This window comes from Austrofundulus limnaeus, unplaced genomic scaffold (assembly GCF_001266775.1).
Source record: "Austrofundulus limnaeus strain Quisiro unplaced genomic scaffold, Austrofundulus_limnaeus-1.0 Scaffold296, whole genome shotgun sequence".
Classification (NCBI taxonomy): Eukaryota; Metazoa; Chordata; class Actinopteri; order Cyprinodontiformes; family Rivulidae; genus Austrofundulus; species Austrofundulus limnaeus.
In genome coordinates this window covers 531,087-546,751 of record NW_013952698.1, presented here as the reverse complement: position 1 = coordinate 546,751, position 15,665 = coordinate 531,087, and the positions used below count along the sequence as shown (strand labels likewise).

Sequence of the window (15,665 nt, the reverse complement as noted above, 5' to 3'; positions counted from 1 at the left end):
TTATTATTATTTTCATCTTCAAGTTGAACAGTTTTACTCTTTTTTTTATAAAGAAAACACAAGAAGCTGCTTCTTTTCCCAGCTTTGAAGATGGTAAATATATTTGAATATTCTTAAATTAGATTTTATTTGAAGTACGCCTAGCCAGCATGGAGCTTTAACTTGTAGTGTTTTGTTTCGGGGTCCAGTCCCAGGTCCCTGCGAGCCGGAGGACCTCATTGACGGGATCATCTTCGCTGCTAATTACCTCGGATGCACTCAGGTGCTGTCGGACAAAAATCCAACCAAGTCGGTCCGAATGTCGCAGGCCCACGAAGCTGTCAGCCACATCAAGGTAGTCCAGAACTTTCTGCTTCATCCAAATGACCCTCATAAGACACACTAGAAGCTCCCGTAAGCTAACAAGTGAGCAGCAGGCCTTCCACTGGGGCCAATTGCACAAAAGTAGGATTAATCCAGGACCCATCCAGGATACTGTCTGGAGGCCACACTCGAACAATTCTTGAACTTATAAACAAGCTTAATTGGTTGCACTGACGTTAAGCCCTGCTCAAACCAAGCCAGGTGTAAATCACCTAGCGTGAATGCAGGTCCACGGTTTGGCTGTTAGACCCTCTAAATGGAGCACAGATACCCTGATCACACACCCCGCATCCCCAGCGGAGCAACAATTAATCAATGACCATTAATTTTTTCATGTGAAGAGATGGAACTCATGATCACTAAAAAGCGAAGCACCACTGCCGTAATTAATCAAAAAGAAAGTCTGCAAATTTTAGCGGATCGATTGAATGCTTAGATAATTTCAAAAGCGTAAACTTGTTGCAAATCCATTTCCAAGTTATTTCAAAATGAACAGTTGATCACTTTGCCTTAAAACGATCAGTGGAAGTTAACCCACAGTAGGAAATGAACCATGGTTATTCATTGCACAAATTATTTTGTATTGTGGGTGGGCGGAGAGGGGCGGGGTCTGATATTTTAATGTAAAGTAAAATGAATGAGGCAGACGTACATAAGAACATTAAATAACTGTATGAAACACTGGTTTCTAATCAAAGTGATTGCTCAGAAACAACAACATCTCAAGCCTCGGTTAGATTCAGAAGACTAGTTACCATGCAAACATATGTTCCTCCTCTTTGGTGTAACCAAATCAAGGATTAATTAACACAAAAATCTCAGCTTAATTCTTGATCCTTTTTTTCCTGCTACGAACCCCTGCTCACCTCTTCCAAATGTGTGTTTTGCTAATGAGCTGAACGTGTGTTCTGCCTCTAAAGCATCACATCAAACACTGCAGATCAAGTCTGATTCAAATATTTATTTTAAAGAGCCAAGATGAAGACTCTCAAATGATGACAGAAGTGGACCTCTTCATCTCAACGAAAGCTGTTAAAGTGCTGAACGCTGACACACAGGTCAGTATTCTTCTGTGTACAGTCAGACACATGTTCATATGAAGGATTTCAGACGATCGGCGCGCCTTCGTTTCTTCTCTTCAGGAGACGATGATGGATAGTGCCTTGCGGACCATCTCCTACATCGCTGACATTGGCAGCGTTGTGGTTCTGATGGCACGGAGACGCGTGTCTCAGGCCTCCTCGGAGGATTTCTCCGAATCGTCCGACTCCAACAGCGAAGGGAAGAGTCAGTACAGGATGATCTGCTACATTTTTGAGTCTGAGGACGTAAGTGTGTCTGCGTTGCGCATTTGTTTTGTCCTAGATGTTGACCCTGTGATCGCTCTTTCACATCATCTGTGATCTCTCTCACTGTCCTGGGTAGTTTTTTCTGCTGAGTAGTTTTCCCCCCTCCTTTCTAACAGGCGCAGCTGATCGCGCAGTCCATTGGTCAGGCTTTCAGTGTGGCCTACAGAGAGTTCCTGCGCGCCAACGGCATCAACCCCACCGACCTGAGCCACAAACAGTACAGCGACATCATCAACTCCCAGGAAATGTACCACGATGACCTCGTTCACTTCTCAAACTCAGAGAACTGCAAAGAGGCAAGCTGAAATTTCCAAGTCCTTTTTTTTTTTGGACCCCCTTTTGGCGCTCGAGTGATCTAAACCCTGCTTGTTGATGTTGTGTTCCAGCTGTATGTGGAGAAGCAGAAAGGCGAGAGCCTCGGTGTGGTGATAGTGGAGTCCGGCTGGGGCTCCATCCTGCCCACCGTCATCCTCGCCAGCATGCTGAACAGCGGCCCCGCGGCTCGCTCCGGCAAACTCAGCATCGGGGACCAGATTATGTCCATCAACGACACAAGTCTGGTGGGGCTGCCGCTGGCTACCTGCCAGGGCATCATCAAGGTATGGAGAACATTGTCACACTTACCGTGTGAAAGAGGACTGTACATCATTTTGTAACACCAACAAAGCTGCAGGAGTTACAGAGAAAAGCTGTTTGTTTGTTTAATGGTAAAACTTGTCTCCAGGGTTTAAAGAATCAGGTGAAGGTAAAGCTGAGCATCGTGAGCTGCCCTCCCGTCACCACCGTCCTCATCAAGCGGCCCGACCTCAAGTTCCAGCTCGGCTTCAGTGTTCAGAACGGCATCGTGAGTAAAGCCTGACCTGAGGGTTGTTTGGTTTTCTGAGAAGGACGCACTGACGCACGCGTGCCGTGTGTTCCAGATCTGCAGTCTGATGCGAGGGGGCATCGCCGAGCGAGGTGGGGTTCGTGTCGGACACCGGATCATCGAGATAAACGGCCAGAGCGTTGTGGCCATGGCGCACGAGAAGATCGTTCAAACCCTGTCAGTCTCAGTGGGCGAGGTAAGAACTCGCACCAACACTTCTACAGGCAGACATTTTGAAAGGTTCTCTGAGTTACAGTGTCTCAACATGTGTCTCAATAAATGCTTATTCAAAAGCTGATAAAAATGCTCAATTAAAAGCTGATAATATCAATTTAAAAGATATTTGCCTGAACACAATCAACCTGTTTTTTTCATTTAGAGTGATTTTTAGGGGTTTAATTTGTTTCACTAAGTACAAATCATCAGTTTTAATGTACTTCTCTTTATCCACAATAATGGATGACATCATATCGTTATGGGAACTTTATTTATTTTAATGGTTAAAAGTAATCATGACAATCTTTTAAATTCCAGCACATTAGTTCTCTCCGGGTACTCCGGCTTCCTCCCACAGACCAAAAACATGACTGTCAGGTTAATTGATAACTCTAAATTGTCCCTAGGTGTGAGTGAGAGAGTGAATGCTTGTTTGTCTCATTTGTCTCTATGTGTGGCCCTGTGATGGACTTGCGACCTGTCCAGGGTGTACCCTGCCCCTCGCACTGTGACTGCTGGAAATGGGCACCAGTGACCCACGCGACCCTGAAAGGAAGAAGCGTGTACAGAAAATGGATGGATGGATGGATAAAAGTGTAAACAAGTAACTTCTCCCTCTAGTGGTTTTTCTGTGGTATTACACCAACCTGATCACTTTCAGTCAAACCTTTTTTTTAATTATTGTTAACAATATAAAACAGAACAACAAATAGTACAACTCTCGTGCTGGGTAATAAAAAATAAAACTACAAATTACATGTTAGGGGGTAAAGTAAAGGATAATACAGAACAACAACTGAGCAAAATTATACAGTGAGAATCTTAAAACAGGAAATATGTAGAGATCTGGTGTGAGATGATCTTAGCTGTTCTCCAGTTTTTCAATGTACTTAATGAAGAAAGGTATACTTTAAATTTGTTCATAAAACGGGAAGGAGGGCTTGGTATCTCTCCACTTACTACAGTGAATATGGTATTTTGCTAAAAGTATGATTACATTTATGGCATCAGAGAAGGAAGAACTTAATTTATCCACATAAAACAAAATGTCCACGTCAAAAGAGGGAATGTTAAGTTTAAGATTAATCCAATTCCTAATTTCTGTCCAAAAGCTTTGTGAATAATGACAGGAGAAAAACAAATGTTCCAAGGATTCATCGTCTGACTTACAAAAAGTACACAAATCCACATCAAATGTACTTTCAGTCAAACCAGCACAAGGCAGAAACTGATCAGCATCACTTTGAGGTAAGAAAAATGAACACTTGTGTCCTAAATTTTAAAGGAAGTTATGGCCTCTGCCATAAAAGGCAGTCGTGCAATTGAGTCTTTTAGCAAAATATCTAACAAACCAGTGGACAGGTTTCAATGAAACTCTCAGAATGTAATCAGTGGATTTACCTCTATAAATAACTTTTGGAGTCAGCTCAATTTAAGATGGCCGCCATAGATGACCAATCATAGCAAACACAAAACATGGCTCAAACCCTGTCAGTTTTACAGACGTTCAGCTAAAATTTATCGTGATAGTAGGTGACATTCATCCCAAACATTTACACAGCACTGATTGTTTAAACTTTGTCATTAACTACTAAAGTCAACTCTGTTTGTCTGTTAGCAAAATATTTCACAAAACACCAGGTGGATTCTAATAAAACTCCCAGGAAGTAATTAGTGGATGTTCATCTACAGCTGATTATCTTTTGGAGACAACATGATTCAAGATGGCTGCAACAGATCATCAAGAGTGGGCGCTAAAAGGGTCTGTTTTAGAGAAATTAAGCTACAGTTTGGTGTGGTGGTAGCAGAGAGTCGATCACAACATCTACTTTGAGCACCGACACACCAGACAAGATCTCTTTTAGCTCAGATGGAGGTACCAGTCTTACGTAATGAGGGTCTTATGAACATGTCGGCATAACGTCTCTGCTCCTTCCACTCCTGACTGCAGATCAACATGAAGACCATGCCCGCCGTGATGTTCAGACTGCTGACGGGACAGGAAACGCCGGTCTACATCTAGAGAACCCTGCACCGATTGAACCGTGGCACCGCGGCCCAGCTGGATGAGGAGAATTTATTTTTCTATCATTTTTATTTATTTATATATTTTTTTTGCCTCCGGTTGCAATGCTGTAAAAGAACACCCGGTTCTCATTTTCAGGTTTTTCCTCATGAATTGCATCATCATAATGGCCTTATTATTACAACGTGAAAACTGTCTGTAGTGCTGTTTGTGAAGTTAATGGTGTTTCCGAAGAGAAGTAGCTTTATGGTCATGATTATTTTCTTATGAAGAGATAAATTAGCACATTTATTTTTGATTTAGTCATTTTTTTACAACGTAGATGGGGTTTAAAACTGTAGTTATACTGTAAATACTTTGAATTACTCAAGGACCTGATTGGAAAGGCCATATTACTCCTGCAAAATGACAGTATGCATGTGATAGTGGAAAAAAAAAAACAGCTGACCAGGGATTCATTCTCAATCTGACGTGTTAATCTACAGCTAAGTGTTCAAAGCCAACAAAGATGGGACTGAGCTCTGAGTTACGGCACCAATGAAGGCCAAAGACACACTTCCTGTTCGGAGACACGATCATTACTTTTACCAGAGCGTTCAAGAATGTATCAATACACATTACTGAATGAATGTAATGGTAAGAAAATCTGAAAATACAGTTTGTTAAACTCATGTTGGTTTTCTCTTTATTTTTTGTTGCTGCAAAAACATGCTGAAACACAACATAATGGTCAGATTTGAGGAAATTCACTTGTTCAGGACACTTCAGAGCTTTTCAAAGTGGGTTCTTTGAAAATATTATGAATCGTCATTATCTTACCTGTTGTAAGTAGCTCTTTGAATGGCCTCAGTTTGGAGAAATAGCTTACTTCTGTCCAAACAAACAAGCAAGGTCAAGTTAAAGAAGGATGTCTGCTGCCTTAAAGCAATCCTAATCACAAAAATTCATTGTGTTTTATGGAAGTACTATTTTATAACCTTTTATACGATTGTGTGATTATTTTAACAAAAATATGTTCTCTAGGCTAAACAGGAAGTGTAACTGCTGGTTGCTTACACTATTCACACTTGTACAGTATTTTCTGTAAATAACTGTGTAATGTTACACTGATGGCAATATTAAGCTTTATTCAAGCAATCTTATGAATTTCTTATAAAACCTTTTAGACTTGAATTGTTTTCTAATTTGTGAATTTTTAAAAACAGATTTTAAAATGTTTCCCAGTGTTGAGGTTTAACAAAAACAGTTTTTGGGGTGTCCATGTAGACTTAATTTACAGGTTTTTACAAGATCAAGTCTTTTATCCAAAGACTTCTTCCGTCTGAGTTACAGGTAAACTCAGCCTTATTAGCAGTACCTTCACAGTGGATCAACCAGTTTATCAGTGATAACCGAAACTGGTTGTTCTCATGCAGAAGCAGGATCTGGAGGACTGGGACAGAGCAGCCACTGGGCAAAAGTATGGCCCAGCACAGAAGAACTACATCATCAGGCCAGGACTCTAAAGTTTACACTCATCTACAGGGCAGTGGTCAGTTTTCTGTGAAAGAGAGGAACTTTGGTTTGAGAGAGAGGTTAAGCAACTCTCTAATTATTATACTCAGACACTTGGAAGAAAGGGGGATGAATAAGAATTGACAGCTGTGAACAACTCGTTGCTGTGGAAGAGGTGGTCGCAGCAGTTGTCACAATGTACCTTTCCAGAAAATTATGAACCTGCTTGGTATTTCTCTTTTGTTGTTTAATGGTTGTGCAAGTGCCCAAACCACATAGTCAAGTTCACAACCAAAAATTTCTTTGTTTTTTTTCTAAGATGTATGAAAACCACAGTGTGAACCCGTCTTCAGCGAGCTGTGATCTTTGTTGATCTTGGCCTCGTTCATCACTGTAGTCAGAATTAGACCTTTTCTACAAAGTGAGATTGTTCAAAGAGCTAACAACAGGTATTTGATTTTGAGTTAGAACTTGAAAAAGCTCTGAATTATTGTTTCATTACTCATCTCTCCCCTGTAACTATTTTTTTTATAATTACTTGAAACTCTGAATGTTAGAAAGGAGTCCAACTGTTCAGAAAATCTTTATAATCACAAGATGTTTCTAAAAATGACCAGAAAAGTGATCAATCAATTTTATATTTCTGCTTCAGATTATTTAATCAAGTTGAATAAAGACAGATACACATGTATTATTTATGTTGATCAGTGTGCACACACATGACATTATACAGATCACATACAAATTAAAATAACCTTTATACTGACCCTGGATATACTGACATAACAAGTTCAAATGTATATTTACAGTTAACACTTACAGGCTCACACAGCAAATTCAAACAGTTTGAAATCCAACGGTCCAATTAAAACACATTCAATTAAATTGTTTTTCAAGTATGAACTGTGAAGGCTCCCTGAGAGCTTTGGACCATGTCAGAAAAGCTCCTGGAAAACAAATAAATGAGTGGCGGTCAGTTCACTGCATTGGTGAGAATAAAGTCAGTAAGGCAAAAACGTACAACACTCAAGATAATACTGAGTACACAGCGTTGTTCCATTTTCTACTGATGATGTATTTTGCAGAACTTAATACTGATAAAATGAATGACTACTCTACTTATATAGTACACAGGAAAATGTTAATGATGACAACTTACTGTTGGAATTTTCGATGTCGGAGAGGAAATCATTGCCCCGTCAAGGAAAACTGAATTTAGGAAACCTTCCCCATAAAAGTCATCCTCGTCCTCACAGCCATCGACACCAATGCTAAAGGCTGCTTTTATCTTCTCTGGCATCAGGAAGTTAAACGCCACCACGAGAATCCCAATGATGGCGCACAGCACACCTGAAAGTCAATTCGCTCAGTAGAAAAATACAAAAATAAACATACAGTTCTCTACAAATTAGTTTTCAACATGCTCACCTGTAGCCAGAGCCAACCAAAACGAATGGCTGAATTCTGTGACGAAGGAGTCCGTCCCAATGGAGAAAACACACCGAGGCACGTTCATGATGGTGGAGAAGGACACCATGGAGAAGAAGATGAAGGCGGCCGTGGCCATCATCATGTACCCGGCGTACAGGATGACGGGCATGGAGAAGAGGATGTTGGCGAGCACCCAGCAGCAAAACGCTGTCCTGCAGAACATGTTTATGGGAAGATGTTTTAACATGCTGCATTCGAACATAAAGACTTATATTACATTTGTAGACAACCACGCAACTAAAAGACTCTAATCAGTGCTTTTGGTGACTGTGAACTGGTCTAGCCATACAGATAACAAATCCAGTGAAACTATGAGTCGTTAATATTCACCAGAGGGTTGCGGAGGCGAATCGTCCCGAGTATCTGTACTGAAAGATCAGGCCACACGGGCTGCTCAGAGTGAATTTTTCAGCAATGTAGAGGATGGGGTTGGGTAAGCCTCTCTCCAGAGCTTCCTTGTACTCTTCTTCGATTGTGTCATGCCAGCTGAACATCTCGTTGTAGTTGATGGTCTCGTTGAACTGTACCATGGGTGTCCCTGGAAAAAGAAAAGGGGGAAATGAACGGTGCTACAATCCTGGACAAAGGATACAGCTTCTTTCAGTTCTTGTGCTTCATAGTACACTACCAGTCAAAAGTTTGGACCCCCTTTCTCATTCAATGCTTTTATGTTTTTCTTTCTTTCCTACGTTGTGGGGTGGTACTGGGGTCGTCCAGAAGGAGCCATGTAGTGAACTTGGAGGTGTTGAACAAACCAGAACATGCTTTGGATTTTGCATTGTTCAGTGTGGCACCTTTTGTTTTTATTGCAGCTGTGAACACTTCTGTCTTTCAATCAGTTTCATGAGGTTCTGTAATCACCTGGAGTCTTGAAGAAGATCCAAAGAATACCAAGAGTGTGCAGTCTGTGGTTGAAGTAAGGGGTGCCTGCTTTGAGTGGTCTACAATCTGGGCATATTTTGTTTTGCTTGGCACTTTTGGGTTTGCTACATATTTCTTTACAGAATGTGTTTCTTTATAGTCTGGACAACTTTGGTGTTTATTTAAATGTAGGAAAAAGAGGAAAAGAATAAAGACGTTGATAAGCAAACTGAATGAGAGGGAGTGTCAAAACTTTGGACTGGTAGTGTATCTGAACATAATTCAAAGTTCGAAGGGTGTCGATGCAGCTACTGCCCAAAAACAAAACTTTTTAATAATTTAAGCTAAAAAAATAATACATTTTGATGTATAAACTTTAGAAGAAATGTAAAATATATAAGCATTTGTTAAATCTACTGCTGGTAGTTCATTGTACTAACCACACAACTGGGTCTGTCACGCATTGATGGACAAGTTAAAGACAGGCAGACAAAAATGTGGACTGAAAAGTAAACTTCAAACAAACATCTGCTGTGCAAAAATTCTAAGTTAGATCTTAAAAGTTTTGAACCGTGAGGAGCAGACGAATCTGAAGGACACATCTGAACATTTTGGATTCTACAGTAATTTCTGCAGGAGCTATGATGAGTTTAACAGAGTTTTCGCCTCCAGTTTCACCTCTTCAGCACAGTTATGTTTAGGTTGTGCAACATAATGCTTCCACCTGATAAAGCCATACATTTTGTTGTATAATTGCCTTTTTTAATTTCAAAACTGACTGTGACGAGATACAGGACAAAGGTTCAGAGAATAGAAAACGTTCAATGCGTATGTTTTGACACGGTTAATTACTCTGTGGTATCATTTGTTTATTTAACAGAAACTACTGAAAATACAGAATTATTGCATGGAAAATCTATAAACACACATAATAGGTTGTACTAAACAAAAACACTCAATTAAATGATTCAGGGAAACTGTATTAATACACTCTATCTCAGAATCAACAGTCCTCATCTAGCATGTTAAATGTTAAAGTTTACTACAGGACAATTAGAAAATGAAAACTTCATCTAAAGTGAGTCATGCAAACAGGAAAATTATCCAAAACCCAGCAGAAAATCTACAGCAGAATGAAAAAAGAGAATCGAGGTTCTTCCCTCATAGCAGACAGGTGGGATGCCACAACTGGTCCGGTTGGTTTATGTGGTGCTGGCCCAAGCATGGACCACCTCAAACCACTCCTGGGCCACCAAAGGGTCATCATTCTTTGTGGTATCTTGGCTGAGTGTTAGTGCGATGTGTGGGCCAGAACTGGGCCAGACGAATTTTGCTCTGCGGGTTTCATTGTCCCGTTCTTCCAGTTACAGTAAAGTCAATACAACAACCCGAGTGAAATCTTGTGGCCGCGCTTTAACAAACACCCACATTAAACTAAAGCAACTTTCTGAAAACAAAAACAGAGTGGGCCAAAGTCCCTCCACAACCGTGTTAGTAACTGATAAGCTCAAAGAGAGGAGAATCCATGCTGCAAATCGTTGAACTGCCAACCGTATTTATTTTTAAAACATGGCTTCTGCACTGTGCAGCAAGTCGCATGTTTTTGTTGATCTTGAGTAATATTCAATTGGTTTTAGTTACCTGCTTAACACATGCGGAAGTTCAATCAATCCTGGAGAAGAAAAACAAAGAGTTGCTCAAATCCTGTCAACACCCTGAGGAGCAGGAGTGACTCACCTCTCAGCGTCACGTTAATGCCGTACAGCCCGACGTGCAGGCCGACCTCAGCGTTAATCACCGCGTTGCTGAAAGACTTGTAGGTAGCGTTTGTGGTCATCCTTGCCTCAGCCCAGCTGTTGGTGTAATTGAGCACTGCGCGACAAAAAGAACACAAAGGGTAAGAATTTACAGGTTTAAAATTAAAAAGGAAAACCTGTGGTTTGTTGCGCAGCTTTTTGTTATGAAGACAAAACTCACCCACTAAAACCACACCAATGAACAAGCTGGTAATTATCCTGAACATCCAAAACAGCCTCTAACGAGGAGCAAAATGGCAAAGTTATATGTATTTTTTTAAAATAAAACAGATGTTTAATGCTGCTTTGGTTGTGCAGAGGGACAGAAGAACTCAAAGGATGTTAGTTAGCAGTGACCCCACAGGTCATCTGATGGGTTACACTCACCGTCCTGCCTCGTATTCCCGGCAGAATGAGAAGAAGACTGACCGTGAGCACAAGGAAGACCAGAATAATGGTGAGCAACCGCCCGCTGAAGATGAAGGAAGTCCTTTGTGAAGGGTAGAATGGGTAAATGTCGTCGTAGAAAGTCATCTTAGCACCTGATCTAAGGACACAGCTGAGACCGGGGTGGCGTAACAGAGAAGGCAGTGTTAGGAGCAGACTTCTCAGTTTTCCTCCAGATGCACAGATAGCACTTCTTCTTAAAACTGATAAGGTAAACTGCAACCATGAAGTGAGTTAACTTATGCAACGACATCTAACTTTGCTACATTTGGTCTGTTTTTACTTAAAAAAAGGAAGAAGATAGGAATGCACTTGTAAAAAATAACAAAGCTTTCCCTGTATGCATTAGTGGGATTTGCTTTAGTCAACATGCTTTCTTAAAAGACATTTATTTTGATTTTAGTGCAGTTGACACCAAATTGTAAGTAATTCAAATAAGAAGTTGTAGAATCCAAAAGATGGTCACTTACCTGAGATTTGCAGGACAGGCACAGGTAAAGATGAGGGAACGTACACTTCTTTTATACCAGTGGTGTCCCCCCTTTGTGTCACTGAGGAGGAGGAGGATGCTGAAGGAAAGAGGTGTGATCCACACATGAAAGCCATTCCCATTTGAGAAATAATCCACAAAGCTGAGCAACACCTGAGTGCCTCAGTTTTCTTCAGAGATGCTCTGAGCTCAAACCAGCTGTCCTGTTGAACACCTCTGCCTCTGCTGTGGGTGAGACTCACTATTTTGTCTTCTTTTAATTAGGAGATTAATAATTAATGTCTTTTAATGTCTGAAGGATACTGATGCATTCTAATAACATTTTAAAATGTACACAAGTGATGTTACTTGTAGTTTTTTTATTTTATCTTTGCTCAACAAACATGAAAATAAGTATAAAAGGAAATGTCTGTTACCTGCAAGCTTGTCTTCACTTTTCAAAAGTCCTTCACTCCCCCTGGTTTCAGACTGAGCTGAGAAGCATCTGCTCGCATCAATGGGTTTGCGTAAATGGGTCTGGAGTGTGTGCGCAGTGGCCAGCTTGGTGCTCACGGTCAGTCAGCGTGAGTAAAGAACAGCGACACGAATAAATGTCACATTTACTGTCGTTTCAATTATGATGCTTAACCCATTTTTATTTTTATTTTAAATAAGCAGATTCTGGGAGTGAAATAACCTGGGAGGTGCCCCGCTTTGACGGCTGGTACAACAGCTTGGGAAATCCCAGACGAGGAGCTGTGGGTAAGGTGGTCACCGCGCGTGGAGGGAGGAGGAGGAGGAGGTCACGTGATCAGCAAGAAACACACCTCGTGCAGAACGCTGCTGACTCAGGCCGTGGCCATCCCGCTTTTGTGTTTTCTGCAGACTTTGTGCAGCTTTAACTTACCGAATATCAAAAATGTTCAGCTCATCCAGGAGATTAAGGCTTTTAGTTTTTTGTAACTTTTATACTTTTTAAAATGTTTGATTATATTTATAAAGTCTTAATGCAAAAGTATTTTAGCTACTAGCTTGCCACTTTTAGCATGTCTTTTGTTACTTTAAACTTCAGGGAGGATTTGAGTTTTGTGTCTTTTAAGTAACATTTTACTATATTTAACTCTCCCTTTGAGATTTTTGGCTAGCATTTGCTCCTTTTAGCTAACATGTTGCTTTTATCAACTTTTAGATACAGTTGCCAGTGTTGTGTGCTTTATTGTTTTGCTAGTTTTAGCTAGGGTTGTTTGACTTTGCACCAGCATTTCTTACATTACAGTTTGCTGCATTTATCTAATATTTTTGCTGCATTCAGCTTTTAGATAAACTTAGCTATTTTTTGTTTTAGACAGTGTCTCACTGTTTTTAGCTAGTTTTACAATTTTACATTTTAGATAGGGTGTTTTAACTAGCTTTTTAAGCTAATGTTCTGCTACATTGCAAAAACTGTCCATCTTAACAAGTTTTAAAATCTTATATCAGCCAAAATGTCTTTTTGATCTTGTTTTGAGACTGATTTACTAAACAAGAACTGATTGTGTAAGAATAATAATCTTGTTTTCAGAATGTGTAAGATTATTTGTCTTGTTAGCCTGAAAATTCGACTCAAATTAAGTCAAAATTTTCTGCCAATGGAGTAAGAAAATTTTACTTGGTAAGATACTTGAAATACTTGATTTGACTCAATTTTTTCTTATTTCAAGAATCTTACCAAGTAAATTTTTTTTTACTCCATTGGCAGAAAGTTTTGACTGAATTTGAGTTAAATTTTCAGGCAATCAACACAAATAATCTTACACATTCTGAAAACAAGATTATTATTCTTACACAATCAGTTCTTGTTTAGTAAATCAGTCTCAAAACAAGATCAAAAAGACTTTTTTGGCTGGATATAAGATTTTAAAACTTGGTTAGGTGGACAGTTTTTGCAGTGTACTTTCAATTTTATCTAGTGTTGTGCTACGCTGGCTAGTATTTAGCTACTTTTACATAGCATTGTATATTTTTTGCCTTGTTTTTTTAACTTTTCTTTTAATTATTTGGTATCTTTTAACTTCTAGTTAATGTTTTGGTGAATTTAGGTTTAGCTTTGGTGCTTTTAGCTAGCATTTTTCCTTTTTTTAGCTTTTAGCTTATGTTTTACTTGATTCAGCTTTAACAACTAAGTTTTATCTTTAGAAAATAACTTTAAAATCATTCAGTGTTGCACTGCATTTTCTTTCCACAGAAAATGTAATTTCTTAGCTGCCTTTGTGCTGCAGGTTCTCACCTCGTGCGCCTCATCCCGGCTCACTACTGGGACGGGGTCTACCAACCTGTCCTGGAGCCACTGCAGCCGAACCCCCGCAGGTTGAGCAGGCTGCTAACTGAAGGACCCTCTGGTCTGCCCTCCACACGCAACCAGACCGTGCTGTCTCTCTTCTTTGGTAACTATTTACTGGACAAGCAGCTACTGATTAAAAAAATGCAAAAAGTTATTAAAAACAAATATTGTGCAAGAGTTTCTAACATGACACAAATCCTTTCAGGTGGTTTTACCAATGACTAGCAGTGGTTTAATTGTTTCCAAACATTTTGACTTCTGACCCACAAAACAACACCATCAGAGGTCTTGATCTGACTGTTTTTGATATAGAAACAGGAAAATGATAAAGGACACAATGACAAGACAAATCACTTCAACATCGTCATACAGTTGATATTTTTTATTATGACAACAAAATCTTTTGGTTTAGTTACTTCAGTACTGGATCCTAAAGATTCATGTTCTTATTCAGTTTAATGTCATTCAACATATTGTAAAAAAAACTTTTGACACTCAGGTTCAGCAGTGTACAGAACAAATACTGTTAATAAACTTGTATTAGTTATAAAATTGAGCTGAAGACAGGATTTATGTGTAGATGACTATACTTTTAAATACAAAAACACATTTTACATACTTCATGTACTTAAATACTACATCATTTTAATCTTTCACAATACAGCAGTTACATATTAAAGAAAATATTTACATTTATAATTATTTTCTTTGCTGATATTTTTACAGGTTATCATGTTGCTTTTGAAATTTTCGACTCAAGAACTCCTGGTTGTCCACCTGAGTTCATGAACATCCAGGTCCCTGAAGGTGACCCCATCTTTGACCCAACCGCTACTGGAAAAGTCCTGCTGCCCTTCCAGAGAGGACAACGGGACAAAGAGTCTGGACAGAGTCCCAGCAACCCTCGCATACAGGTGATGATTACTGAAAGAAAAAAAACTTCGCAGGCAGCTTTTTCCTGTGTGGGACACAGTTTGAGTCAAAACGTGCCACTTGCAGGTGAACTCTGTGACAGCGTGGATCGATGGAAGCTCCATCTACGGTCCCTCCTCCTCTTGGTCGGACTCCCTGAGGAGCTTCTCTGGAGGACTCTTGACTTCAGGATCTGAGTGGAACATGCCGAGTGAAGAAGGGGCGCGCAATTTAATGTGGAGTGCTCCTGATCCCTCTACGGGAGATCATGGAGCACAAGGCCTTTTCGGTGAGGCTCTTTACCCTGTTTTACTCACACAACCACACACTCTGCTGCATCTTCTTCAGAGGCTGGGTGCAGTCGAAGACATACTGTTTTGAGCTCATCCTAAACAAGGGGTTATGCACTCAACCGGAAAGGCTAGCTTTAGCAGTTTCCCTGTTAAATTGTTTGCAAATATGAGATCAGTGTTACTAATACAAAAAGTGAACCATTTCACATGTATGAGTACTAGTGGAGCCTAACTGTTCTGGTTCACAGGTCCACTGAGAAAACACCGTTAGAATTGTGCAAATTGGACGAGCTCAAAAAGCAGATTTATAACTTAGATATTTATGAAAAAATCTCATCTTATGATCTTAAAGGAAAAATTAACACGAATCAGTTCAGAGCAAATGCATCGGTTCCGTATAATGGCGTAAATTAACTGGTTGTATTTGTTAAATTTCAATGGCATTTCAATAGTAACCTCAACGTTTTTCTAACTAATGTGTGAGCTCGGCCTACTTTTTACATTTGTAACAATTTTTAACCACAAAATGGTCTTTCATCCAACTTCCAGCCTTAAAGAATGATCTTTCTCTCAAATCCATCAGGGTTACCTTTAAATACCTTTATAACTAGATAAGATATTAAGTGTTAGAAAAAAATCTGCTTGCATAGTTCAGATGTAGTTTTTATTAAGGGCTCGACACACGGGCAGCGACAAACTACAGCGATTAACGGCTGTCATTGCAGCCAGGGTGAAACCCGACACACGGGACGCGATAGCGATC

At 39.9% G+C, this 15,665-nt stretch overlaps 3 protein-coding genes across 3 annotated transcripts in view; 2 read left to right on the top strand and 1 right to left on the bottom strand.

Moving 5' to 3' along the window:
• Positions 1 to 5,490, top strand: part of apba2a (amyloid beta (A4) precursor protein-binding, family A, member 2a) — a gene marked incomplete at its 5' end in the record, with an annotated part of 7,054 nt that extends 1,564 nt beyond the window's left edge. The window contains 8 exon segments of the mRNA XM_014021499.1: positions 189 to 334; positions 1,335 to 1,421; positions 1,506 to 1,691; positions 1,829 to 2,008; positions 2,099 to 2,311; positions 2,437 to 2,556; positions 2,633 to 2,773; positions 4,745 to 5,490. Coding sequence (XP_013876953.1) covers positions 189 to 334; positions 1,335 to 1,421; positions 1,506 to 1,691; positions 1,829 to 2,008; positions 2,099 to 2,311; positions 2,437 to 2,556; positions 2,633 to 2,773; positions 4,745 to 4,816 — 1,145 coding nt within the window.
• On the bottom strand, positions 4,903 to 11,842 carry duox2 (dual oxidase 2). Its single transcript, XM_014021500.1, has 9 exons — positions 11,815 to 11,842; positions 11,379 to 11,651; positions 10,849 to 11,020; positions 10,643 to 10,700; positions 10,403 to 10,537; positions 8,135 to 8,342; positions 7,742 to 7,956; positions 7,473 to 7,663; positions 4,903 to 7,260 (listed from the first exon to the last, which is right to left on the bottom strand). The coding sequence occupies exons 3-9, from the start codon at positions 10,993 to 10,995 to the stop codon at positions 7,249 to 7,251; spliced, it is 966 nt and encodes a 321-aa protein (XP_013876954.1). The 5' UTR covers positions 10,996 to 11,020; positions 11,379 to 11,651; positions 11,815 to 11,842; the 3' UTR covers positions 4,903 to 7,248.
• duox (dual oxidase) overlaps positions 11,634 to 15,665 on the top strand; it is a 23,916-nt gene continuing 19,884 nt past the window's right edge. The window contains exons 1-5 of the mRNA XM_014021498.1: positions 11,634 to 11,961; positions 12,056 to 12,139; positions 13,636 to 13,800; positions 14,424 to 14,611; positions 14,697 to 14,898. Of these exons, the coding sequence (XP_013876952.1) occupies positions 11,895 to 11,961; positions 12,056 to 12,139; positions 13,636 to 13,800; positions 14,424 to 14,611; positions 14,697 to 14,898 (706 nt within the window). The 5' untranslated portion in view covers positions 11,634 to 11,894. The remainder of the gene's footprint in view (positions 11,962 to 12,055; positions 12,140 to 13,635; positions 13,801 to 14,423; positions 14,612 to 14,696; positions 14,899 to 15,665) is intronic.

What these genes read in the sequence shown, in the direction of transcription:
- duox2 (XM_014021500.1), bottom strand. Translation starts at nt 10,995, where the DNA reads ATGACTTTCTACGACGACATTTACCCATTCTACCCTTCACAAAGGACT. An exon ending in CATTAACGTGACGCTGAGAG is followed by an intron (nt 8,343 to 10,402) that starts GTGAGTCACTCC and finishes TTCTTTTTCCAG; the next exon opens with GGACACCCATGGTACAGTTC. An exon ending in TTCGCCTCCGCAACCCTCTG is followed by an intron (nt 7,957 to 8,134) that starts GTGAATATTAAC and finishes CATGTTCTGCAG; the next exon opens with GACAGCGTTTTGCTGCTGGG.